The 27977-nt window shown below is 38.5% G+C and overlaps 1 protein-coding gene across 2 annotated transcripts; it reads left to right on the top strand.

The window, feature by feature from the left end:
- LOC109235342 lies at positions 2080-6964 on the top strand. Of its 2 annotated transcripts, XR_002069374.1 has the most exons (3): positions 2080-2451; positions 3707-5665; positions 6633-6964. XR_002069374.1 is itself a non-coding variant. In XM_019401407.1 (2 exons), the coding sequence occupies exons 1-2, from the start codon at positions 2349-2351 to the stop codon at positions 5317-5319; spliced, it is 1716 nt and encodes a 571-aa protein (XP_019256952.1). In that variant the 5' UTR covers positions 2080-2348; the 3' UTR covers positions 5320-6076. The 2 variants fall into 2 exon arrangements, 1 of the variants encoding a protein (XP_019256952.1); XM_019401407.1 differs by lacking the exon at positions 6633-6964 and having other exon boundaries at positions 3707-6076.

Below are 27977 nucleotides of genomic sequence, written 5' to 3'. Positions count from 1 at the left end.
ATATAAATATTATGTAGGAATTTTTACCTCCTATAGCAAAGGTTGATACCTTAATTATTTTAAATAAATAACCTTTTAAAAAATTATATTCCATAGCTACCTTTTGACTCCCTCCTACCCTTAAACCATAAAATACTCCTTGTTAGGGGTGTTCATGGTTCGGTTTGGATCAGTTTTTCCTTAAAAAGAAACCAAACTAAGTAAGTCGGTTTTTCAAATATTAGAACCAAACCAAACCAATTAAGTCGGTTTTTCTCGATTCGGTTTATGTTGGTTTTTCGGTTTTTTCGGTTATTTGTCGGTTTTTTCTTAAATATAAGACATACACTACCAAACACATATTCCGGCGACCACATTTTCAATGTAACACTATCAAATCAATTGCCCTTTGAGAAATCTATTATTTACCAAGATATATTGATGATAATTGAATCAAATAGTGATGAATAATTTAAGGACCTAATTAAAAATATGTTATTTTTAACACGAAATGGATTCTTACACAAACAAAAGAAAACAACCAATCAAACTAGAATGTAAAGGTAAGGAACTATATTAAAAGTGCAAACTATTAACATTTACCATAAATTTTTTGAAACTTTGTATAACAATATACATATATGTAGGTGTAATAATAAATTTGAAATAGCTACTCCATAGTCGGTTTGGTTCGGTTTTTTTCTGATTTAAACCAAAACCAAACCAAATTTGATCGGTTTTTAAAATACAAAACCAAAACCAAACCAAACCAAAAAGTATCGGTTTTTTTGGTCGGTTTGGTTTGGTTTTCGGTTTGGTTCGATTTTTCGGATTTTTATGAACACCCCTACTCCTTGTATTATTTTTCTCTCTCGTTTTATATTTTGTTTTTTCATGTCTCTTTCTCTGTGGTATTATTCTACAGTTATGGGCTCTAAGTAATCTATCCACATTGATTGGTTTTGATAGAGTAGGCAGTCGACCAAAAATTGGATGTTTTCCAGGTATTCAAGTCCAGTTGATTCTACAGAATTCGACGATCCTTCACTATGGTGGTTATTCTCTTCCTTAGATTCATTACCTTTCGCTAGCCTATGTCTGCCTTTTGATTGGGTAATGAGTCGTCTTCTATCCACTGACCTCTGTAATTCTGCATCGGCTTTTGAGAGTTTCGAATCAGAATCGTGGCCCTCTCGACGAGACGACATTAGGGTTGTTCTTGAACAAAGACGACGGAGTTTGGGGCCGAGCAACTTGAAGATTCTGTTACCTTTTTTTTTTGAGTGTATTTCAATATATCTCGTAGTATTTCCATGTATTTTGTTGTATTCATCGTCTTCTTCTTTTCATTGTATTTCAGTGTATCTCGGTTGTATTCCATATATTTCATTGTATTCACTGTCTCGCTATATTCCATTAATGTATTCATATATTTTTTTAATTAATATAATTTATGTATTCAAATGTATTATATAATTTCTTTGAAGATTGCTATGCTTTTGGGGTGTTTTTCGGTTGAGAATCTTTTTTATAATTGGAAATACAAAATTTGTGTGTTATAATTGAGTTTGTTGAGTTATATTAGGAGTCTATTATGTTAATTGATTCACTTTCCGTTTAAAAACAGTGTAATCCCCTGTTTCACGTCGTGAATACAGTCGAATACAATAATCTGTCCAGCTGTAATCCCATGTTTCACGCCATGAATACGGTCGAATACACTCGAATACAACAACTGATTAGCTGGACTTCCCTGATTCACGCCTATTTTTGCTATTGTATTCATGAATACAGTAACTTAAATACATCTAATACATCTTATAACAACAGAAACGTATCTACAATCCGTAATATAACAAATTATATCTATAGATAACTAATTACCACTAAAAAATAGTGCTTTATAAAAATTTCTCTATTACGTACCATTAAGTTTTTACCATCAAACACTGCAACATAGAATGAAAATAAAGAATTGCATTTAACATTAATGGGCCTAGAGGGATGAAATCCAGCTTGAATAGCTCTATTAGGCCTGTATGAGTAAGGGGGGCCCGTAACCTATAAAATGCTGGTGAGTGGTGAGGACTCGAAAACAACAGTTGACGTCGTCATTCATCGTCCAATCTCTTTCCTACATCCTACGGAAACAGAAAGACACGGAACTATTGATTCCCAGAAAAACAATATTCTACTCATTACATGCATAAAGATTCATCCCAGAACAATTGGGTATTCTAAAAAACTGATCTTTATAGAGATGCACTCATCTAAATCGAGAGAAAACACTTAATTTGAACAGGTGTTGGGAGAGAATTGAGAAGAAAAGAAAAAGAGGGGGTAGGGGTGGGGGTGTGTTGGGCTACAATATGTTTGGGTGTAAATGCTTCCGTTGGAGCAGAATTTCAGATCTCTCTTCTCGAGAACCTGACACATTTCTTCTGCCTGCACCCATCCCACAATGGCCTCAAGGTATGCCAATTGGGAATCCCTGTTGATGTTTCTTTTGGCTGTCAATTGTTATTTTTAGAATTTTGTTGTAAAATAGTCACTTTAAAGTTCAATTAATTCAATCAACTGTGCCATAATGTTTAATTAGTTTCGCGAGCTACATAAATTTTATGTATCCAATCTCATAGTTTGACTATTTTTAAGCTGATAATCTATCTATGCAATCTAATTAAAGGAGTCACTTGGATTTGACAAAATGCTTATAAACCTTCTGGATAACTACACTTTTGATCTAAGATGTGGGGTTTAATCTTCTGTTATGTGACCACTGCTTTCAATAATTTGTATGCCTACTTTACATTGAAAACATGGAAAGAAGAACATATCTTTTTGTTCATTAGAAATTACACATCAATACCAGAGGGGCTTTTAGTGGCATGCTGCAATAACGCGATTATGTATTAGATCTTTTATCTGTTTATCTTAGTTTCAACTAATTGGCTCAGCATTCCACGAGGTTCTTGTTTACAGTGTGGTTTAATGGCTCACAATGATCAACTTTAAATATGTTTCTGTACTGTTCAATAGAAGAATAGTATATGCTAAAGCTGCATGAGGTTGTTGCAACATTTGATTCTTTTATCATGGTAAAGAAAAGAATGTAGTCTTTATTGTAATTCCAAGCATGTTATTGAGTGTGCAGCATGCTTAACTGGTAGTTTCTTTCATGCCATGGCTTCATTTTTATCCTATTTTCCCCTTCTTAAAAGGTCCCTACAAGTTTTTCAATACCTAGAGCTGTCAATGAAGTACGCTTAGTTTGGGAAGATGTTGCTGAAGTTCTTTGATTGATCAGCATTCAGCAATAGAGAGATAATGAGCTGGAAAATAAATAAAAAAATAATTTGTTCCGCATGGTTTGTTTGATCAACAAAATCTTATATGTTACTGGTTTCAATATTTATCCAATGCACCTAGTTTTCTTCATGATTAAGTTCTGACTATAAAATCAGGATGTTGTTAAAATTAAGAATTACTGATTCTATTTCTTTCTTTTTCTGGGAGAAGATATTATATGTTCTTGGACTTGCATTAGTTTTCAGAGTCACATGATATAATGCATCTGTTTATGGGTTGTGCAATTAACTTGTACCTCAATGGACTGTAAGAATCATGTTAGTGGATTGCATAAGAACCTATATCTTTTCCTCTGTTTCCACATGAATTAAGAAAATAACACTTCTAATGCAAATTTGTCTTCCGTTTTCTGTCTTAGAATGTTCAGCTACAGGATTTGCTAGTGGAATAATTAAACTAGGGGAATTGGAGGTTCATAAAATTAGCAAGTTTGAGTTTGTCTGTGGTTGTAATCTGTCACAAGACCGGAAACAGGGTGTTAGCTTTTATAAGCCAAGGGGGGTGCCAGATGGATTTTTTAGCCTTGGCCACTACTGCCAACCTAACAACAAGCCTCTACGAGGATATGTACTTGTTGCTCGGGAAGTGGCTAAACCTGAGGCAGGGGATCATTGCAACGGAAATCCTTGTTTATCTGCACTTCAGGATCCCCTAGATTACACGTTAGTGTGGAGTAGTTCTGATGTTGGAAGTGAAGAAAACTTTGATGGATCTGGTTACTTCTGGTTACCGCAACCGCCTGAAGGTTATAAAGCCCTGGGGTTCATTGCGACTAATAAGCCTGTTAAACCTGAGTTAGGGGAAGTTAAATGTGTTCGAGGTGACCTCACTGATGAATGTGAAACTCACCGCCTGATACTCAAAACCACCTCTGTGCTTTCAGAAGTACTGGCAGTTTGGAGCATAAGACCGCGGCATAGAGGAATGCATGGGAAAGGTATTTCAGCTGGTACCTTTTTCTGCAGTTGCTATTGGAGCACTGGGGAAGAGCTAAGCATTGCATGCTTAAAGAGCTTTGATACGAGTTTACAAGGAATGCCAAACCTTGATCAGATTCATGCGATCATTAGGCACTATGGTCCTACTTTATTTTTCCATCCAGACGAGGTCTATCTTCCATCTTCTGTACAATGGTTCTTTGACAACGGTGCATTGCTCTATACGAGAGGTGATTCAGTTGTTAAGCCTATCGAGCCTGACGGATCCAATTTACCTGGCGGTGGGACAAATGATGGCCAATATTGGATTGATTTGCCAAGCGATGTTCGAAGGGAGATTGTCAAGTTTGGAAATTTACAGAGTGCAAAACTTTATGTTCATGTGAAGCCAGCCTTAGGTGGAACTTTCACGGATATAGCGATGTGGATTTTTTGCCCCTTCAATGGGCCAGCCACTCTGAAGGTAGGCCTAGTGAATGTTCCTCTTAGCAAAATTGGTCAGCATGTAGGTGACTGGGAGCATTTCACTCTTCGAGTGAGCAATTTCACAGGGGAGCTGTGGAGTATCTATTTTTCTCAGCACAGCGGTGGTGAATGGGTGGATGCTTATGATTTGGAGTTTATTGCAGGAAATAAAGCTACTGTTTATTCATCAAAAAATGGTCATGCTAGCTTTCCTCATCCTGGAAATTACATGCAAGGGTCCTCAAAGCTAGGGATTGGAATTAGAAATGATGCTGCCCGCAGTAACCTTTGCGTAGATTCTAGTACCCAATATGAAATTATGGCAGCAGAGTATCTCGGACATGGAGCTGTCAGTGAGCCATGTTGGTTACAATATATGAGAGAGTGGGGTCCAACCATTATTTACGACTCAAGAAAGGAGCTTGAGAAAATTGTAGATCGCTTGCCAGTGATGGTCCGAAATTCAGTGCAGAATATTTTTGATAAGTTGCCAGTGGAACTGTTTAAGGAGGAAGGCCCTACTGGGCCAAAGGAGAAGAACAATTGGGTTGGAGATGAAAGATGGTAGCACTTTTCTTTTTTATATGATTATACACTCTTGCCGGCAGATGAGTGTTGGCTGGAAGTCTTGTTGTAACATATTGTACAGATTCCACTTAATTGATGACTGTCGAAGTGTGAGGTGTTACCTTATGACTCGACTGTTCAAACAAGTTAAGCACACAATATGTAATGGAAGTAAGAGGTGGAGAAATGGGCTTTGTAGTTGCTTTAGTTTAGCACTTTGTGAGGACTACTTTGAGGATCCCACAAGCTCATAGTCCATAGCAGGAGGAGTTATGTTGATTCTTTGGTTATCTGCACAAGGGAATCAGAATACACTACTGATAAATCAAGAGGGCATTAACCACGCGGTAATCCTTCACCTTAAGAGTAATGATTCTTGATTTCTTGTTATGGCCATTTTCGTTTTGCAACTATCGCAATGTGCTGCTTCTCTTTCATTGTGGCATCAGGTTGTTCTTTGCTATATGAGCAAGTTCTGTATATAATGTTTGGCATTGATGGTCTCCGTTGTGTCCCACTAAGCTGGGGAGGCAGACACTTAGGAGAGTGATGTTTGGTTCGCTGACAAAGTTATGCAGAGTTCACTGTTGAGTTGTGATATGGGGATTAATAATCGCTGGATTATTTAGTGCTAATGATTTTTTTAGCGGATGTTTAGTTCATTGCATCAAAGACTGGATGTACTGTGTATAATACAAAAGTTCACAAATTTACCCTTGTTAAAGTAAATATAAAATGGAAAGATGAAATCGAGGTTATTCTGGTGTAAAATAATATTGGACTTGAGGTATAAAATCATACTGGTATTACTTGTATTTGAAAAGAAATTTTAACCAAACAGATGATAAAATAATACTGAATTTTACGGATTATTTTGCTAATCCCGGTAAGCAAAGGGAAACTTACACATGTATCCCAAGTAAGTCTCAACTTATCAACCTCTAGCCATTAGTCATAGACTTACCAAAACTAGCCAAGTACAAATAAACATTAAAAAACCAAATAAATAAGGTTCTTTCTCTCAAAGAATCATATGCAAAAATCACATTTCACATTTTTAAGTGTGATTAGCAACATTAGATGCAAGACGAAAATGAAATTTCATGGATGAGGTAGCAAATAAGGTGGTGAAATAAAAAAAAAATACAATATTCCAAAAATTTAAGCAGAAAAGAAACTTTTTCAATGGGTATAGTTGTAATTCATTGAAAACATATAGATAAGTCAATATACAAAATTTGAGGAAGATTGGAGGTGATTTGTGTTAAGTTTTAGTTTTAGTGATGAAAAATAATATAACTGCTTTTGGTATAGGAATTCAAGGAAAGCATCCAGGATTGAAGAAATCAAAAGGAAGGAATAAAATTAACCAACTAGAGATTCGGAAAGGGAATCAATCAGAGATTGATTGAAACGGAAAGAAGCATCGAAGATCTTGCAAGATGGTCAATCAAGCTGCTATTTTCGGAAGGACCAATAATCGAGGAGTAAACCCGCGTTATCAAGGCCTATAGGAGGAAAGCTATCAATGCCCTCTCATCAAGGAAGAGCAACGGCAAGCTGCTATTTTCGGAAGGACCAACAATCAAGGAGTAAACCCACGTCATCAAGATCTATAGAAGGAAAGCTATCAATGCCCTCTCATCAAGGAAGAGCAACGACAAATAACCTTATTCTTGGAAAGAATCAATCTCTTTCCAAGGATCAAATCTCTTCAGCAAACGGTCTCCTACAAAGTATTTATACACATCCTTAAGGCTTAGACAAATATACTTTGATCGAACCAAATACCCTCTCTTTGTTCTACTGCAAACGAACATTGTAGTTCTACTAGATCTATTGTGTAACAAGTTAGAGAAGAAAGAGAAAAAAAATTGCTGAGGCATTGTATAAAAAAGAAACGAGTGATATAGGAACTGAGCCATTGGTGTAAACCACACCATTCACTTTGTACTCAAGAAACTCATTCACTGAAAGAGAACTCCCTTGCAACCCAAGAGGACTGGACTAGGATCACATTGAATGCGAACTAGTATAAAAATTCCGGTGTCTTTAATTCCTGCACTTTATTTCTGCATCTTAGATTCTGCTCTTACTGTTATCACGTTATTACATCTAGTCGACTAATTAGAAAACTAGTCAACTTGTAGCGATTAAAATATAAAAATAAACCATTCACCCCCCCCTCTTGTACTTTCAATTGGTATCAGAGCTTGACTCACATTTTTCTTTTGCTTAAAAGCTTGAGAAAAGATCATGGCAAATTAAGTTATTATCGGAGCACTCTTCCAAGAAGGAACATCGAAAGTGAGACCATTGTACTTCAACGGACAACATTCCTCTCACTAGAAAGTGCGTATGGAAATATACGCAAAGGCCTATGATGTTAAAGTCTGGAGAGTTATCAAAAAGGGGAACTATCCTCTGCCGGCCGTCGCTCAATCACTTGCTGATCCTGAAGATATAGATCATATACAGATGAGCAAATGGCAGTTGTGCAAGTTAACAATAAGGCAAGGAATTTGCTTTACAATGCTATAAGTGGTGAAGAGTATGAGAAAATCTCTAGTTGCGATACAACCAAAGAGATGTGGGATAAACTTGAAGTTACGTATGAAGGAACCAGCAAAGTAAAGGAAACACATATCAACATGTTGGTTCATGACTATGAACTCTTTCAGATGAAAGAAGGAGACTCTACCGAAGAAATGTTTGCCAGATTCAGCAAAACTATTAGCGATCTAAAAGCTTTTGGCAAACCATACTGAAGTGGTGATCAAGTTAGGAAGATTCTTAGAAGCCTACCTACTACTTGGCAGACAAAAGTGGTAACACTTGAATCACAGGATCTGAATAAGCTATCATATGATGAACTTCGAGGAGAAATCATAGCATTCGAGAAAACTCATCTCAAGAAAACAAACCAAGAAGAAAAGAAGAAAACAGTTGCATTCAAGGCCACAACTGAAAAAGAAGAAAATGATATCGATGATGACCCTGAAGCTCTTCAAGAAGAGATTGCCATGGTGTCAAGAAACATGGATGGTTTAATGAGAAGATACAGGAATGCGAGAAGATGAAGGATGCCACCCAGGCGATCCGGGCAATATAATGAACAAGACAAAAATGATGGCAAATGCTATGAGTGTGGAAGATTTGGACATGTTCAAGCTGAATGTCCTGATCTAAAAAGAAAAATTTCCATAGGCTTCAACAAGAACAAATCATTTGGAAGCTGGAGTGATGAAGACAGTTCAAAACACGAAGAAATAGCAAATCTTTGCTTCACGACAATTCTGGAAAACGACATGAACAAACTCTTAGGATGCTGGACAAATGAGGACACTTCAGACGATGAATGCAAAGATGACAACGAGAACCGTTTCATGGCACGAGGTGAAACAAGCGAGGTAAGATCTTATAACTCTGAAAGTTGTAATGAATTGCAGGATATTCTTGACCTTACTTTGAAAGAGTCTCAAAAAATGATGAATGAACTAAAGAGACTCAACAAAGAGGTAAAAGACTGGAAACTCAAACATGAAGTATGTGAAATTGAAAAATAAGTACTTCAAGAAGAGTTTGAGAAATTGCAAATGCAACTCAATGGCATGCACAAATCTACTGATCGTAGTTCTGTCAGGTCAAACCAGGTGACTTACAAGTCAACTGGAGAAAGACCAGCCAGAACAGAGTCCACTAGTACTAACACTAATGAAAGATCCAAAAATGGATCAGGAGTTACGTGTCACTACTGTAACAAAAGTGGACATAAATATTTCTTTTGTCGATTTCGTAAATCAAATATTTCAGGATGGATTTGGAGACCCAAAAACAATCTTGAGTCTTGTAATACTAACCAACCAGGACCCAAGCAAGCTTGGGTGCCTAAAAGAAAGTAATCACTATGTTTTGCAGGAACACCACAGGAGGAGTCGCAAAGGAAAATGGTACTTAGATAGTGCGTGTTCCAGTCACATGACAGGTGACAATAAACTTGTTTAAGGAACTTACAAAAATAGATGGAGGAAGTGTTATGTTCGGTGATGATACAAAAGGAAAAATAGTCGGTACTGGAACAGTCCGTTCAATAATAATTGTGATATATGTAACGATCCGACCGGTCGTTTTGAGCTTTTGCACTTTGATTGCCAGTTTTCGGGCATGACTTGCCCCGAGTAATGTATTATGGCCGTCGTAGATCGTTGGTTTTGGTTTTCAGGAGAAACGGAATGGATTTGAAAAGAACAGTCTCAGTTGAAAACTTTGAATTTGAAAGGTTTGACCAAGAGTTGACTTATTGGTATATGAGCTCGGATCGGATTTTTTATGATTTGGTTAGCTTCGTTGGGTGATTTATGACTTAGGAGCGCGATCGGAATGCATTTCGGAAGTCCGTGGAAGGATTTGGCTTGAATTGGCAAAGTTAGTATTTTGGCGAATTCCGGTTGATAGGTGAGATTTTAATCCGAGGGTCGGAATGGAATTCCGAGAGTTGCTGTAGCTTCGTTATGTCATTTGTGATGTGTGTGCAAAATTTCAGGTCATTCGGTCGTCGTTTGGTCGGGTTTTTGGTCGAAAGCGTGTTTCGGAAGTTTCATAAGAACTTAGGCTTGGATTCGATGAGAATTGATGATTTTAATGTTGTTTGATGTGTTTTGATGATTGGAACGAGTTTGGGTGATGTTTTAGGATGGGTTGGCACTTTTGTTTGAGGTCTCAAGGGCCTCGGGGTGATTTCGGATGGTCAAACGGACCAATTCTAGCATTTGGAAGTTGCAGATTTTCCAGCTAATGTGTTGCAGAGATTGTGTTCATCGCGATCAGGGGGGGGGGTCGCGTAAAGGAAAAATTGGGAGGCTGGAACTTTGTTCATCGCGTTCGCACTCAGTGGTTCGCAATCGCATAGGTCTGAGAGCTGGTGCTTCGCGTTCGCGGAAGGCTGCTCGCGTTCGCATAGAAGGATTTGAGGTCCCGTAATATTTGTTCTTCGCGTTCGCGGCATAAGGCTCGCGTTCGTGTTGTTGTATCAGTTAGAGCATTGAGTTCGCGGATGAGGAACCACGTTCGCGAAGGGTAAAATGGGTCAGTGGAATTTTTGTGCATCGCGAACGCGAGAAGGCCCTCGCGTTCGCATAGAAGAAATTGTCACCTGGGCAGAATAGTTTTTAAAGCATTTCCTCCGCGAGTCTAAGTTATTTTTCACAATTGTTGAGCATTTTTGAGAGCTCTTGGACGAGAATTGAAGAGGGTTTCGAAGAGGATTGATTGGAGGTAAGTTCTATGAACTAAAATCATGATTTAATTGTAGAATCAACCTAGAAATTCATGAAAACTTAGCAAAAAGGGGAAGAACTAGGGCTTGAGTTTTGATATTTCAAATTGAGTTTTGATGGGTCACTTGAGCTCGGATTTGGGAGTTCTTGATATGTATAGACTCGTGGCGAGATAAGGAACCCGTTGATGTGAAAATTTTTGAGTTTTGAGAAGTGGGCCCGGGGCTCGGGTTTTGCTAATTTCGGGAATTTTGATATTTTTCGATTGTTTTCCCTTGGGCTTTGTTCCCTTAGCATATTGTGATATATTCGTTCTGATTTTGGATAGATTCGACGCGCGTGGAGGCCGATTTGAGAGGCAAAGGCGTCGCGAGCTAGAGATTTCGCCGGTTCGAGGTGAGTAATGATTGTAAGTGATATCCTGAGGGTTTGAAACCCCGGATTGCACATCGTAGTGCTATATTGAGGTGAGACACGCGCTGGATGACGAGCGTGAGGTCTTTTACTATTGGGGATTGTGACTTGGTCCGTCCCGACTGATGATTTAACTGCATATTTGACTGAAACTTACTTGTTATCATCATGATTTGGGCTGATTGCCATATTTGGGCTTCGTGCCAACTATTTGAACCCTTTCGGGGATGGTTGTTGATATTTCCTCATTGCTTGATTTCATACTTGAACTCAGTCATGTATTTTTCCACTGTTTTCAAAACTCAGCCAAGTTTATTTTGCTTTAACGCTTGAAATGATATTTCCAATGCTAATTGTTTGGGCTGAGCATCATGTTTTACTGTTGCCCGAGGGGCTTATGTGATTTTTGACTGAGTAAGGCTGAGGGCCTGTGTTGTGAGGATACTTTTGGATCGGGCTGCACGCCGCAACAGTGTTATATTGATACTGATATGAGGCTGAGGGCCTAGACTTGATGCCACGAGATGACTTGATATTGCGCTTAGGCCGTAAGGGGCCCCTCCCGGAGTCTGCACACCCCAGTGAGCGCCGTCGACGTTAAATGGATCGGGCTGCACGCCGCAGCGTATGTGGATCGGGCTGCACGCCGCAGCGGTACTGGTACTATTTTATGTGTTTATTTTATTTCATTTGTCTGCCATTATCTGTTGTTTGTGTTACTTCTTGCAATATTTAACTGATATTCTGGCCTTATCTGAATACTGAGTGTTGTGCCCAAGGGACGGAGTTCTGTGCTTATCTGCACAATTTGTTTGCATTCATTTGCGTAACCGCTGAAAAAGCCATTTTTAAAAGAGGTTTTAAACTGAGCTAAGATGTTTCTCTAAAGATTTCACAGCTTCACTGTTTTTCTGAAAAGGGTTTACACTGCTTCTATACAGCATGATGATCTGTTATACGTGATTTCCTACCGCTCAGTTATTATTTACCTTTATTACTCACTGAGTTGGAGTATTCACTTTACTCCCTGCACCTCGTGTGCAGATGCAAGTATTTATTCACCCGGTAGCGGGTATTGGCTGATTGGAGGCAAAGCTGTGGGAGTTTAGCTTGGTGACTGCCAGCGTTCGCAGCACCGCTTCTCCCTCTATTGTTCATTATTCCTGTTCAGTGTATTTTTAAACTTTGTAGATGTAATTACACTCTTATAGATGCTCGTGACTTGTGACACCCCGGTTTGGGCTGTGTTCGGGTGGTACTTCCGCTAAGTAATATTATTGAATCATCTTTAAAATTGTTTACTCATGTTTATCAAATTTTGAAAAGGCAAATTGGGTTGGTTGGCTTGCCTTGTCTTCACGAGAGGCGCCGTCACGACCGGAGCGGGGTTTGGGTCGTGACAATATCACTGAGGTCTATCTTGTTGACGGACTTAACTACAATCTTCTGAGTATAAGTCAGCTATGCGACTCAGCGTATGAAGTAAAGTTCAAGAAAATAGGTTGTGCTATTGAAGATGAGACAGGTAAAATAATCCTCCCAGGTAAAAGGTATGAAAATATTTATATTCTTGATGGATTTGAAAATATAGATGGTCATATCTGTTTAACAACCATATCTGATGATCCATGGTTATGGCATAAGAAACTTGGTCATGGAAGCATGCATTTGATAGAAAAACTTTCCAAGCATGATTTAATTATTGGTTTGCCTAAACTAAATTTCTCTAGAAATCATATATGTGATACTTGTCAAATTGGAAAACAAACTAGAAACTCTTTCAAAAATAAGGATATTGTATCTACTTCTAAGCCTTTGCAACTGCTTCATATGGATTTATTTGGACCTACTAGAACTGCTAGCATAGGAGGGAAACGATATGCTTTTGTTATTGTTGATGATTACTCATGTTTTACTTGGGTGATTTTCTTATCTCATAAAGATGAAGCGTTGAATTTGTTTGAGATTTTTTGTAAGAAGGTTGAAAGAGAAAAGGGGTATCTGATTACAACAATCCAAAGTGATCATGGAGGAGAATTTGAAAACAGAGCATTTAAAGATTTCTATAATGATCAAGGATATACTCCCAACTTCTCTGCACAGAGATTACCCCAACAGAATGGAGTCGTTGAGCGGAAAAATAGGACCCTGCTAGATATGGCAAGAACTATGATACTAGAATATTCACTACCAAATCACCTCTGGCCAGAAGGAGTAAGTACTGCATGTCATATTCTCAACCGATGTCTCATAAGGCCTATTTTGAAGAAAACGCCTTATGAATTGTGGAAAGGTAAACGACCAAATATTAGTTATTTTCATCCGTTTGGAAGCAAGTGTTTCATTCACAATAATGGTAAGGACAATCTTGAAAATTCGATCCAAGAAGTGATGAAGGTATTTTTCTGGGTTATTCATTAAATAGTATATCTTTTAGAGTCTATAATAAACACACACTGTGTGTGAAAGAATCAGTACATATTATATTTGATGAGAATAACACTTCGACCGAGAAAGGAATTAATGCAGGTGATGAAGATCAAACTCAAGAAATTCAGGAGACAAGCAAATCTCAATAGTCAACTAATAAACCTGATGGTGTGATAGTGTCAACTAATAAAACCAGCAACAGTCAACCAGAATCTCCGAAAACTCAACTACTCATATAGTTCGTCCAAATGAATGGAGAAGTGAACCTGAATATCCTAAAAAATTCAGCATAGGAGATCCAAGCGAAGGAATGAAAACCAGGGGAGCTCTCAAGAAGAAAGCAAACATAGCACTGATTTCTCAAATTGAGCCAAAGAAAATAGAGGAAGCTTTAAAAGACTCAAGCTGGTTGCAAGCAATGCAGGAAGAGCTAGACCAATTCGACAAAAATCAAGTATGGAAACTGATGCCCAAACCTGAAAATGCTCCTGTAATTGGAACAAAGTGGGTCTTAAGAAATAAGCTGAATGAGGATGGAAAAGTTGTGAGGAACAAAGCCAGATTAGTTGCTCAAGGATACTCACAACAAGAAGGAGTCGACTATGACGAAACCTTTGCCCCAGTAGCTCGACTGGAATCTATACGAATTCTTCTTGTATATGCATCCTTTAAGAGATTCAGGATATTCCAGATGGATGTTAAAAGTGCCTTTTTGAATGGTTTCATTGAAGAGGAAGTATACGTGAAACAACCTCCTGGGTTTGTAGATTCAAAGTTTCCCTACCATGTGTATAAGCTGACCAAAGCGTTGTGCCGACTGAAGCAAGCTCCACGGGCATGGTATGAAAGACTCAACTCATTTCTTATTGATCACGGGTTTACAAGAGGTAAAGTAGACACTACCCTGTTTCTAAAAAAATCATCAGAAGGTAATCTCATTATTCAAATTTATGTTGATGATATTATCTTTGGTAGTGCTAATCCTCTTTTTGCAAGGAATTTTCAAATTTTATGCAAAATGAGTTCGAAATGAGTATGATAGGAGAACTAGCGTTCTTTCTTGGACTTCAAATTCAACAATCTGAAGTAGGAACGTTCATATGTCAGACAAAATATACAAAGGAGTTGATCCAAAAATTCGGTATGAGCAATGCTAAAGCTATTGGCACACCAATGAGTCCTTCAACAAGTCTCGACAAAGACGAACAAGGAATTCCTATTGATGAAACTAAGTATCGTGGAATGATTGGCTCACTTCTTTATCTAACTGCTAGTCGACCGGATATTATGTTTAGTATCTGTAAATGTGCCAGGTTTCAGTCAGCTCCTAAGGAATCACATCTGACTGCAGTAAAAAGAATTTTCGATATCTCATTGGAACTGTCTCTCACGGATTATGGTATCCACGATCTAACAATTTTAAATTAGAAGGTTTTTCAGATGATAATTTTGCAGGTGATAAGGAAGACAGAAAAAGCACCAGTGGAACATGCCAATTACTTGGAAAGGCACTAATATCTTGGAATAGTAAAAAGCAAGGATCAGTCGCATTATCCACGACTGAGACTGAGTATATCGCCATTGGACAATGTTGTGCACAATTACTATGGATGTCTCATCAATTGGGTGATTATGAATTATTCTTTAAACCTATTCCAATTTTTTGTGATAACTCTAGTGCTATTTGCCTATCTAAGAATCCTGTGCATCATCTAGGGATAAGCATATAGATATCAAGCATCATTTTATTAGAGATCATGTTCTTAAGGGAAATATAGAACTATCTTTTGTTGGAACTACTGATCAATCAGCATATATCTTTACAAAGACATTACTAGAGGACAAATTTTGCTTTTTAAGAGAATTACTTGGTATTGTTTGCATTAATCATTAATGTTGGGGCCTATGTGTTACTAATATTTTTTTATGCCTAATGTTCAAACTTTGTTATTTTCTGATCATTAATTGCGTCTCCGAATTCCCTCTCTTTTCCTCTCTTTTCGCATCAGTTACAGAGTTCAAAGAAGGAAACCCAATCATCACGCCTGTTCAACTGACACCCCTTCCTTTTCTGTACTCAACCGTCAGAAACCCTCTTTTAATACCTGAAAACCCTTTTCAGTCTCCATCGTCCCCTTCGCCTAGAAACCCTCTCCTATACTTTCTCTCACCAAAAGCTCTTCCATGGCCAAACACTCAAAAAATCCTTCCGCTTCTACCAGGAAGAGTACTCGCTCCAGAACTAAACCCCTATCTCAACCTCCAGAACAAGTAGACCTAGGGTCCGACCATTCTGAAGGTTTTTCTTCCTCTCAGGCGGACCTTTCAGGCCATTCTCACACTTTAGGAGAAAAAGCCCTGGGAAAAAGGCTTATGGAAGAACCACCTGAATCCTTTACTCCAAAGAAGCCGAAAATAGATCTTTCTAGTTCTTTAGAGTCTGACCTAAATTTCTGGGACTCTCCAAATAGGGATTTTTTCATCGCTTTGAAAGACAAGCCAATTGCTTATGGGAGGGTAGTTGACCTTGATGACATGGAAGCCCTAAATTGTAAGGTAAAAGATATGTTTGTTCATCAGGGCTGATCTAAATTCTTTTTTGTTCCCCCTCCTAAAGTCTATAACCCCTAGTGAAAATGTTTTTATGCAAATCTTCGTTCCAGTAAGTCTGATAAGTTGGAATCCTTAGTGTTAGGGAAGCGCATTGTTCTTGATTGTTCCATGTTTGATTCAATTTTCCAATGTAAGTGTTCTGGTTTTCCCATGCTTTTCAAAAATTCCTGGCCCGATGACATTGAAATCATTTTTTATGAATCAAAACGGTGTATTGCTGAGTGTCCATCTGATTCTCTCCCAAACCAGTTCCTAGTGATGTTAGCTTTGAAGTTGTTGCAACTACCCTGCTTCCTCGTACTGCTCTTTATCCACCTTCTCTCAAAGAGATACCTTTCTTGTCTATTGCCTTGTGACAAAACTCAAGATCAAATTGTCCTCCTGGGTCATCGATTTTATGATTGAGAGTGCTGATGATCCCACCAGTCTGCCCTATGGCATGTCCATCACTCACATTCTGGAGGCACATAATATCTCCATCTCTGAATATCCCTTCATATTTGTTTCAAAATCTTACAATTCCAGAGCGTTTGCAAGTATGGAGTATATGTGTGTGAAGGGCTCATGGGTAAAGAAACAAGAAGGTGAAGTCAAACATGCTCAACTTGATCCAAAACCCAAACCCTCTGTTTCGCATCATAGTCTCGATGTCCCTGACTTTGCTGAGAAACTAGTTTCCATTGACAATCAGCTGTCCGCCGTTAAAGATCTCCTTACTTCTACCCAGCCCACTGTTGGAGATATTCATGCTATCTCAAAAGGAACATGATGTGATGTTTCAAAGATAAGAGTTGCAGTTCTCAGAGATAGGGAAAACGCAGTCAAGACATTCAAGGAGGTACACGACAGGCTTGATGGAGTGACTATCTCAACCAATGCTAGCTTTGATCAACAAAAGGAGGCGATATGCAACACTCTTACCTATTTCTTGTGTCATTAATGTGGAAGTTTAAGACAATATTTTTGATGTGCTGTTTTGGACTGGATAACCAGTCGTTTGGATGATTTTTTTCTTTTCTTTATGTTGTTTAGACAATATGTGTTGTTATTCCATAACTCTGCTAGCATATCATGTTTATAGTATATTGTGATTTAGTCTATAGTGTGTTGCTATCTTATCCCCTCTTTGCTGATGCCAAAAAGGGGGGAGAAAGGATATCTATATTCTTGCAGATAGTGCAGGTACATCCATTACAGGGGAAGTCGAATATAGATACTACAGGAGAAGCTAACTAAAAGAAGTCCCAACGGCACCTCTTGAGGGGGAATGAGAGATCTTGCAGAAGCAGTCGACTAAAGGAAGCACCTACTGAGGGGGAGCCAACTGCACTCATTGAGAGGGAGTAAAATACAGGGAAGTCAACTGATGTTTACATATATTATTTTGTCATCACCAAAAAAGGGGAGATTGTTAGGTTTTAGTTCTAATGATGAAAAATAATATAACTGCTTTTGGTATAGGAACTCAAGGAAAGCATCCAAGATTGAAGAAATCAAAAGGAAGGAATCAATTAACCAACTAGAGATTCAGAAAGGGAATCAATCAAAGATTGATTGAAACGGAAAAGAAGCATCAAAGATCTTGCAAGATGATCAATCAAGTTGCTTGTGACGACCCAACCCGTCGTCACGTGTGTTACCGCCCCGTTTCCCCCATTTTCTGCTTCTTTATGCTTCATTATCAGTGTTGGGTGGGAACGAGTTGATTTGGATTGATTTTAGTAGGAAATGAGACACTTAGTCTCTTTACGGAAGGTTTGTTTTGGAAAAGTCAACCGGACGTTGACTTATGTGTTAGAGGGTTCGGATATGAATTCCGATGATTCATTTAGCTTCGGGGGATGATTTTTGACTTAGGAGTGGATCGGAATTGATTTTGGAGGTCCGGTGTAGAATTAGGCATGAATTAGCGAAGTTAGTATTTTGGCGAATTCCGGTTGATAGGTGAGAATTTGATCCGAGGGTCGGAATGGAATTCCGAGAGTTGCAGTAGCTTCGTTAGGTGATTTGGGATGTGTGTGCAAAATTTCAGTTGATTCGGAGGTGTTTTGGTTGGGTTTTTGATCGAATGCAAGTTTCGGAAGATTTGGATGAACTTAGGCTTGAATTTGATGCAATTTGATGGTTTAGGTGTTATTTGTGGTGTTTTGATGATTCGAGCAAGTTTGAATAAGGTGTTGGATCATGTTTGTGTTTTTGGTTGAGGTCCCGGGGGCCTCGGGATGATTTCGGATGGCTATCGGGGAGTTTTGAGCCTTGGTGAATTGCAGGCTTCTGCTGGTATCTGGTATTTTCGCACCTGCGGTTATGGGACCACAGGTGCAGTTTCGCAGAAGCGGAGGAGGAAGCCACAGAAGCGGTTTTGGGTCTTGAGGCAGTTTCCGCAGAAGCGGAAGGGTGGACCGCAGGAGCGGTTCCGCTGGTGCGGAATTTGGAGCCGCAGAAGCGACCGGGTGCTTTAAGTGGAAGTCCGCAGAAGCGGATGGATCTACCGCAGAAGCGGTCCGCATAAGCGTAAATGGGACCGCAGAAGTGAGAAAGGCTGGGCAGAATATTTAATTGGTCTTCTTCGCATAATTTCAAAGGGTTTCATAATTTTCACTTCGGACTTGGAGAATTTGGGCGAGTTGGAAGAGAGAAATCAAGGGACTTCATTGAGGTAAGGATTTCTGAGTCTAAAACACGATTTTATGGTGCAAATACAAGAATTAAGACTGAAAAATTAAGGAATCAAGGGTCAAAAATGGTGATTAGGGCTTGAAACTTAAGAGAGTTAAAATGGGGACTTGAGGGGTCATTTGGACTCTGATTTTGGTGTTCTTTATATGTGTAGACTCGTGGAGAGATAAGGAACCTGTTGATGGTAAATTTTCGGACTTTCGAGAAACAGGCCCGGGGCTCGGGTTTTTGCTAATTTCGAGATTTTAGCTATTTTTCGATTATTTTCAATTGGGAATTGTTCCATTGGCATAATGTGACGTATTCGTTGTGGTTTTGATCAGATTCGGTGCACGAGGAGGTCAATTCAAAAGGCAAGGGCATAGCGAGCTAGGATTTTGGCCGGCTTGAGGTGAGTAATAGATGTAAATGATGTTCTGAGGGTTTGAAACCCCGTGTTTGCACATCGTAGTGCTATACTGAGGTGACTTGCACGTCGGGTAGCGAGCGTGGGGTATAGCACCGTTGGGGATTGTGACTTGGTCCATCCCGGTAGATGAATATACTGCGTATTTGACTGAAAATTCACTTATTATCATCTTAATTGAACTGATTGCTATATTTGGGCTTCGTGCCATTTGGTTGAATCCTTCAGGGATTGTTTTTACTGGTTTCTTGCCATTTTTACATATCATTGAACTCAGTCCTGGTAGTTAATACTGTTTTGCAAACTCAGCAACTTTTTCTTAAACTTGAAACTTAATTAATATTTTAATGAAGTTTAAGCTGAATATTTCTGTATGATTGTGCCCGAGGGGCTTATGTGATTTTGGACTGAGCATGGGATCGGGCTGCATGCCGCAGCGGTATGATATTGATATTGATATGAGGCTGAGGGCCTAGTTGATGCCACGATATGGCTTATTATTGCGCTAGGGCCGTAAGGGGCCCCTACCGGAGTCTGCATACCCCCAGTGAGCGCCATCGACGATAAATAAATGGAGCGGGCTGCACGCCGCAGCGGGTACTGGAGAGTACCGGTCTATGTGTTGCATTGCATACTATTAATTGTCATTTATTTACTTATCTGCTGTGATATTTCTATAATTGTTTTCACTGTTTTACTGGATTTTATGCTGTTGGGTTCAAGTTGCTGTATTTATAGAATTACTTTGTACCTATTCAGGATTTCTTATTCTCAGTCTTTATTTATGTTTATTACTCACTGAGTTGGAAGTACTCACTTTACTCCCTGCACCTCGTGTGCAGATTCAGGTGCACCCACTGAGGCTGAGTGAGACTTTCTCGGTCGAGCATCATATCCGGGAGCATCAAGGTAGCTGCATGACGTCCGCAGTCCTGATCTTCCCATCTATCCTATTTATTTTATTCCGCATTTCTTCAGACTATTATGTAGTAGGTTGACACTCGTATATTAGAGGCTCAGACTTGTGACACCGGATTCTTCGGGCTGTGTAGTAGCATTTCTACTTGGGGGTTTTTTTCCCGCATGTTTGAACTTTATTTGAGATATTCAGTATTATGACCTAGTAATTTATCTGTGTTAATTGATTCATGAACTGGTTAAAAATGGCTACCGTTATTTAATTGGTCGGGCTTCCCTAGCAGTGTGTTGGGCGCCATCATGACCGGGGTTGGGGTCGTGACATTGCTATTTTCGAAAGGACCAATAATCAAGGAGTAAACTCGCGTTATCAAGGCCTATAGAAGGAAAGATATCAATGCCCTCTCATCAAGTGCTATTTTCGGAAGGACCAACAATCAAGGAGTAAACCCGCGTCATCAAGATCTGTAGAAGGATAGCTATCAATGCCCTCTCATTGAGGAAGAGCAATGGCAAATAACCTTATTCTTGGAAAGAATCAATCTCTTTCCAAGGATCAAATCTCTTGGGTGTTCAAATCTATTCAGCAAACGGCCTCCTACAAAGTATTTATACACATCCTTAAGGCTTAGACAAATATACTTTGGTCGAACCAAATACCCTCTCTTTGTTCTACTGCAAACAAATATTGTAGTCCTACTAGATCTGTTGTGTAACAAGTTAGAGAAGAAAGAGAGAAAAAAACTGGTGGAGCATTGTATAAAAAAGAAACGAGTGATATAGGAACTGAGCCATTGGTGTAAACCACACCATTCACTTTGTACTCGAGAAACTCATTCACTGAAAGAGAAATCCCTTGCAACCTAAGGGGATTAGACTAGGATTCACATTGAATCCGAACCAGTATAAAAATTTGGGTGTCTTTAATTCTTGCACTTTGTTTCTGCATTTTAGATTCTGCTCTTACTGTTATCACGTTATTACATCTAGTCGACTAATTAGAAAACTAGTCAACTTGTAGCGATTAAAATATAAAAAATAAACAATTCACCCCCTCCTTTTGTACTTTCAATTTGGACTGGTTTTGTACGAAAATTCGTAATTCTTTTGCGACACAGTATCAAACATGTGTCACGCATGTATCTCACACACATGTATACATGGATATACATGTGATACACAATTGATTCAAATATGATATATATATGTGAAACACATATCATTTTTTTTCATGTTAAGTTTTTACTTCAAATTTTCAATTCAAACCACCTCAAAACTTCACCAAATCATCCAAAAATTGAGATTCAAGCTCCTTAAGATGTATCACACCTCCTTTTTTCCGAGGGGGATAGGGAATTTTTCCAATTAAAGTGACAATAATCGAAATGGAATTATTTATTTAATTCAGAGTCGCCACTTGGGATAATTTTATGGTGGCCAAGTCACCGGTTTGTTTAAAATCCCAAAACTAGGAAATTTGACTCCGTTTTAAAGTCCGCGAATACCAGAAGACCGGGTAAGGAATTCTGTTAAACCGAGAGAAGGTGTTAGGTATTTCCGAGTTCCGTGCTTTTAGCACGGTCGCTTTAATCATACCTGGCTTAAATAAATTATTTACTTACTCATTTTAGAACCTATGTGCATTTTAGCCTCCGCTCTTAATTGGTTGATTATTCATAATTAAGAAATTATCTTGAAACGAGTCAAAGGTACGTATACTCTTTTTGTTAGGTGCGTCAAGAATTATGTCACGCGTACGTGTAGACAATTCACAATACTTAATTATTTAAGAAAGCTCGGACAAAGTCGCGCAAACGCGTACCTTGATTTATTTTGAACATCGTAATTATGTCACGCAAACATGTACACGATCACGATGATAGATTAAGTCGAGCCTAAAGTCTTTTCTACAAATATTCATTTTTTAAATCATATTCGTGTCATGCGGACGTGTACACAATTAATAACATTTTATTATTATTAAGATTATTTGGCCACGGTCACGCGAACGTGTACCTTGGTTTATTTTTGGTATTACAACTATGTCACGCGTACATGCACATGATCGCAATAACTTGATTTGACCAGTAATGTGCTTGAAGCTATATTCACGTTCATAAGCTACTTTCCTATATTTGAGACTAAATGTAAAGGGCCAATGCTATGAGTCATTATTGCGATAACATTGCAACTTGCATATAAGCTGCTAAATGGGTTCAATCAAGAGAGAATTTGGGCCTGATAATGGTTGAGTCCAAATGACTCTGGCCCAATGCACATATTGCCAAGTATTTTGACAAATTTAGGATTGAATTATGGGTTTTCGGATGAACCCAACACGTACAATTTGAGCAAACAATTGTGAAGCAATCACTTCATTTAGTGCAAGAATTTTGAATTGTTAGCCACATATGCTTAGGAATAAAGGAACAATATTCAAATTGTTTTACTAGCATGGATTTAATCCTAATGGCCCCAAATCATTTCTGGGCCCTCCCTAATGGAGCCCAAGTTCCATTCTGTAATTCGAACCAATACATGGGCCAAATCTGAACTCAGACCCAACAACTACTTAATGAATAATTTCCCAGCCCCAAAATCATTTCAATACACTACGAGCATAATGAAATTAGCTACAAATCCTACACAAGAAATAATTCAAATGGTACATAATACTGAAATCAGAATTTAACTTATTTACAATGTTGAATGTTCCTATATACCGAAATTATCTATTTCCAACATAAATAACAACATTTAAACGTTTGACTTAATAAACCTCCATATATCTGACTTCCTCCTGAATTTAGTGCTTAAACTTCATCTTCATAAGTGTACAGCAACAACGACATTATGCTTGTTCAATTCAAAAGCTTCGTAGGCTAGCACGAATACTTGATTAATAGTGACTTTACGACAAGAAGAGTGAACAATCAGTTACCAATCAATCTGATTAAAGAGGAATCATAACTTAACTTTTAGCTCAACAAACAAATGTAATCAACTATTCATCATGATTTCAACATACTAATTTAAAAAAACACACAAAGGCATGATCAAGAAATCATCATATCAACTTTGTAGTTCTACATTCAAGGGAAATTTACAGACGAAATTTCGACATACCTAGAGCAGAAAGTAGCAGCAAAACAATAAAGAAAATAAGTCTCTGATTTTCTGAAGAAAGAGCAATAGAAGAACTGAAAGATCCAACTATAGCTCGACAAATAACAACGCACAACAATGAATTACCAGTAAGTGAAACTAGAAACAGAACTCCAAGCCCAAAATAGAAGAAAACCAAAATAGAAGATGATACCAACTGAAGAAACCTCTTTTTTTGTGTTTTTTTTTTGAAATTTAAGAATGGAATTCTAGAAAAGAAAAAAAATGAAAAGCTAAAGATGAATTGAAGGAATTTCTCTGAAAATTGCGATATTCAGGGTGTTCAAAACTTCATAGAAAAATGCGTGTGAGTAGAGAATTCTGGTCTTTCGTGTCAAAAATCCCCTTTGAGAATATGAAGATGAGCCTCTTTTATAGGGAGAATAATTTCAGCTCACCTCCCATGTGCTCTCCCTAAAATTAAGGGGATAAAAAATCTCTTTTTGTTTAAACTAATTCTACAGCTGTCCCTTTCTTGTCAAATTTCAGCATTTTTTAAAACTAAAAATGGACAGCTGTCCAAGTCTAGGAGCTTTTTAATGCTTATCTGAAATTGCCTTATTCCTTACTTCCCAATTGACCCCCTTAAATTATATTTATTACCCCTTCACCCCCCTAATTTCTAATTGGTATTCAAACCTCTACAATCAAAATACTAAGGCAAAAATCAGAGACAAACAGAAATAGAAACAATCTATTAATTAAACCTAACTAAATTGTTGAGTTAATTAAAGTTGATTTAATTACCCTAAACACATGCGATTAACTAATGAACATGCGATTAACAACTAAACTAAATATGTTGTCAACCAAAACTAACGATTAAACACAGAAATATTTTAAGATTAAAAATAATAATTAAAAAATAAGGAAGAAAGCAACAATAATAAGGCTGAAAAGTACCAAAAGAGGAAGATAATCAAGATATGGAAACACCCACGAAGCTGGCCGGATTCCGGTGGGTTGGTCAAATTTCGATGACCTCGGAATGAGCTAAAACTAATGTCAATCGATTGCTCTCGTTAAGAGCAATCGATTAGCGTAAGTTCTAGACCAAAACGAGTGGTAGCGCCCAAGAAATCAGAAAAGGAAAGATTAGTTTTTTTTCTTGAATTTTAGATTTGAAATTGGCCGGGCTTGGTGGTGATTTAGGGGGAATTGGTATGGGGATAAGGTTTATGAAGGTGTGGGGAGTGTAGGGTGTGAGTTTGAAGTTGTTTAGACGGTGGCCGCTGCCGTAGGGCAATTTTCGGCGGCGGCGTGAGGCGGAGGAAACCTAGGCTGCTAGGGTTTGGTTAGATGAGGGAGATGAAGAGAATGGGGAGTTCTAGGGGTTTGGGGGGGGGGTCTTAGTACAGTTATAAAGGGGGGGGGGTTATGGTTAGTTCGGAGCCGTTGGATCTAAAGGGATCAATGGTGGGGATTGAGTGTGACCAAACGAGGTTGTTTTGGTCTTTTGGTGGAGGGGGCCGAAATTTTAAGGGGTTTGGGCTGGACTGGGGCAGGTTAGTGAGGGAAGTTTGGGCTTAGACATTATTTTGGCCCAAATCCGGAACCAAACAAAATCCTTTCTCTTTTCTTTTTTCTCTTTTTCTTAATTTTTAAATACTAATAAAATTAATTAAAGACCTAAATTAAGTCCTAAACCAAATCTAATTTATAGAATTAAACTTAATTGTCTATTTCTAGCATTAGAATAATTAATTAACTTAATACTAAAGAAAGAAAAACACTAATTTTAAAACTAGAAGCCAAATATGTAAAATGACCAATTTGTTTCTATTTTTTGGTTTAATAATGCAATTGGCTCACGTATTTAAATCCTAAATACAATTAAGACCTAAAATTCTATGCAATGAATATTTGGAATATTTTTTGGTATTTTTCCATGATTTAAAATATTAAATATGCCACTAAATGCAAACAACAAACAACAAGAAATTCCTAAAAAAATCTATAAAAATCAAAATAATTAGAAAAATCTTTTTTTTTGCGAACTGTAGAAGTATTTTTATTCGGGCAAAAACCACGTGCTTACAACTGCCCCTCTTTGCTAGGAAACACGAATAGTTTTCGGGCAAAGATAAAGTGAGCAATTACGAGCAATTTTTGCCCGTTTTGATACTCCATAAGAAGCGATTTGAAAAAGTTTGACCGAACCTTACTTCAGAGGTTGCCAACATATCCTTGGCTATAAAGGAATCAAGTCAGTGTAGTTATAGAAGTTTTGGTAGCTAGGACTACCGAGAGAATGCGATTTCACTGCTGTTGCTACTGCTATTGCTTGCTGAACTCCTTATTACACCGAAATCAAAATGAAAAGAGACTAAGCAAGTCTATCAGCTATGAGTTACAAGATTCCTATCTAGAGGTCTTCAGAAACTTGATCTTGAATCTTCTACAGTTCTGTTGTGCATCTCGAACTGTTGACTCGCACTCTTGAGGCGAGCTTCTGCTACTTCTAACTTGAATTGACCCTATTCTTCAGGCGGGTTCTTGCTGTTGTCTTGAACTTGAACTTAACTCTGAAATGAATTCCCTCATTCTCCAGGTGGGCGCCTGCCAATGACTTAAAACTTGAAACGAATTCCCTCGTTCTCAAGGTGGGCGCCTGCCACTGACTTAAAACTTGAAATGAATTTCCTCATTCTCCAGGTGGGTGCCTGCTGCTGACTTAAAACTTGAAATGAATTCCCTCGTTCTCTAGGTGGGCGCCCGCCACTGACTTAAAACTTGAAATGAATTCCCTCGTTCTCTAGGTGGGCGCCTGCCACTGACTTAAAACTTGAAATGAAATTCCCTCATTCTCCAGGTAGGAGCCTGCCACTAACTTAAAACTTGAAATGAAATTCCCTCGTTCTCCAAGTGGGTGCCTACTGCTGACTTAAAATTTGAAATTAATTCCCTCGTTCTCCAGGTGGGCGCTTGCCACTGACTTAAAACTGGAAATAAAATTCCTCATTCTCAAGGTGGGCGCCTGCTACTGACTTAAAACTTGAAATGAATTCCCTCGTTCTCCAGGTGGTTGCCTGCTGCTGACTTAAAACTTGAAATGAATTCCCTCCTCCTCCAGGTGGGCGCCTGCCACTGACTTAAAACTTGAAATAAAATTCCCTCATTCCCCAGGTGGGCGCTTGCTACTGACTTAAAACTTGAAATGAAATTCCCTCATTCTCCAGGTGGACGGCTGCTACTAACTTAAAACTCGAAATGAATTCTCCCGTTCTCCAGGTGCGCGCCTGCCACTGACTTAAACTTGAAATAAAATTCCCTCATTCTCCAAGTGGGCGCCTGTTACTGACTTTAAACTCGAAATGAATTCCCTCGTTCTCCAGGTGGGCGCCTGCCACTGACAAACTTGAAATGAATTTCCCTCATTCTCCCGGTGGGTGCCTGCTATTACAACAAAACAAACAAAACAAAAGAAACTTTTCTGCCCCAGTTCGGTACCGGGAACATCTGTGAGTGTTAATCGAATCCTATTATCCAAAAGACTTCTAAGAATTTAAAAGCTAAATCCCATTATCCAAGAGGGTCTTGAAAACTTGAAATTAAATCCCATTATCCAGGAGGTTCCTGAAAACTTAAAACTGAACTTATCTGGAACATGTTTTCCTCATGGAGGATTCCTGCAGAGCGAATAATATTTCCTGCCCCTGTTTCAACAAAGAAAATCTTGTCAGTTTGAAAATGTGGTGGTTAGTTTGTGGCATCCCTGCTGAAGGTGTCTGTTTCTGTCACTGCCATGCTTTGTTCCGATTAGCTGTTTCGGGCTAGCAAAGAATTGTTTGACCTTCTGATCGAACCTCGACCACCAAACCTCTAAGCCCGAATCCCTTACACTCAACTTGTTGTATGGCCTTTCTATCTTGAAAATTGTTGAACCTTTGCATTTCCTCAAAATCATGAATCACTTGACCACCTGAACTTCTATTAACACCTTATTGCTCATTATGAATCATGCCACTTGTGATGTGCTCTAGCCGAACTTTGCTTTGTGCAATTAAAAAGCTGGTAATAGGCTTTGAAATCTTTTCTTACTTGTTTGACCAGACTAACTTGACGGAGACTTAGAAAAATAGACCTAAAAAAATGAAACGCGGTGACTTCGAGAATTAGGAATAAAGAGGAAAATTTTGGACAAAGATGACTATTTGAAGAAGAATGGAAAATAGACTTATCTGAGTGAAACAGATGGCTCCAATGATCATGACATGCATTTCGGATTGATCAGCCCAAACCATTCAACTAATCACATTTCAGTTCATGCCACATCTTCATACTTAAAAAACCGTGATTTCCATAATCCAATCTCTCTGTAAAGTCACGAACCTCATTCGACTTGTAGTGCCCCAAATGGTTTTCACCAGCAAATCTCTCTCATTTGTTCATCTCTCAACTCACCGTTGCCTTACGGTGCCCGCGAGGGTTTTAACCAATACGACTCTCTCATTTTAAATTTTCTCTCAGCTCTCCATTGCCTTACGGTGCTCGTGAGGGTTTTCACCAATAAAACTCTCTCATTTTATGCATCTTTCCTTGTGCCCATGAACAAAGTGTTACCCATGATGTGAATCATACATCTATCTCGCTTGACTTGGCAATTCTCAAAGATCCATCGGAAGGTCTTTCTTTGGACCGTAGTGTAGGCTTTTGGACGGGGTTAGAAAGAAAGGGCGACATGCACACTCAAAACAACATAAAATGAAAGGGTTCAAAATTACAACTTTTGGAATCAGATCTTTTGCAAAACCAAAA

This window comes from Nicotiana attenuata, chromosome 12 (genome assembly GCF_001879085.1).
Source record: "Nicotiana attenuata strain UT chromosome 12, NIATTr2, whole genome shotgun sequence".
In the NCBI taxonomy this organism is placed as follows: domain Eukaryota; kingdom Viridiplantae; phylum Streptophyta; class Magnoliopsida; order Solanales; family Solanaceae; genus Nicotiana; species Nicotiana attenuata.
This window is presented reverse-complemented; position numbering and strand designations above follow the sequence as displayed.

Coding starts and splice junctions, on each gene's coding strand:
- LOC109235342 (XM_019401407.1), top strand. CDS start 2,349: ATGTTTGGGTGTAAATGCTTCCGTTGGAGCAGAATTTCAGATCTCTCT. Junction 2,452..3,706: donor CATCCCACAATGGCCTCAAG/GTATGCCAATTG, acceptor TTTCTGTCTTAG/AATGTTCAGCTACAGGATTT.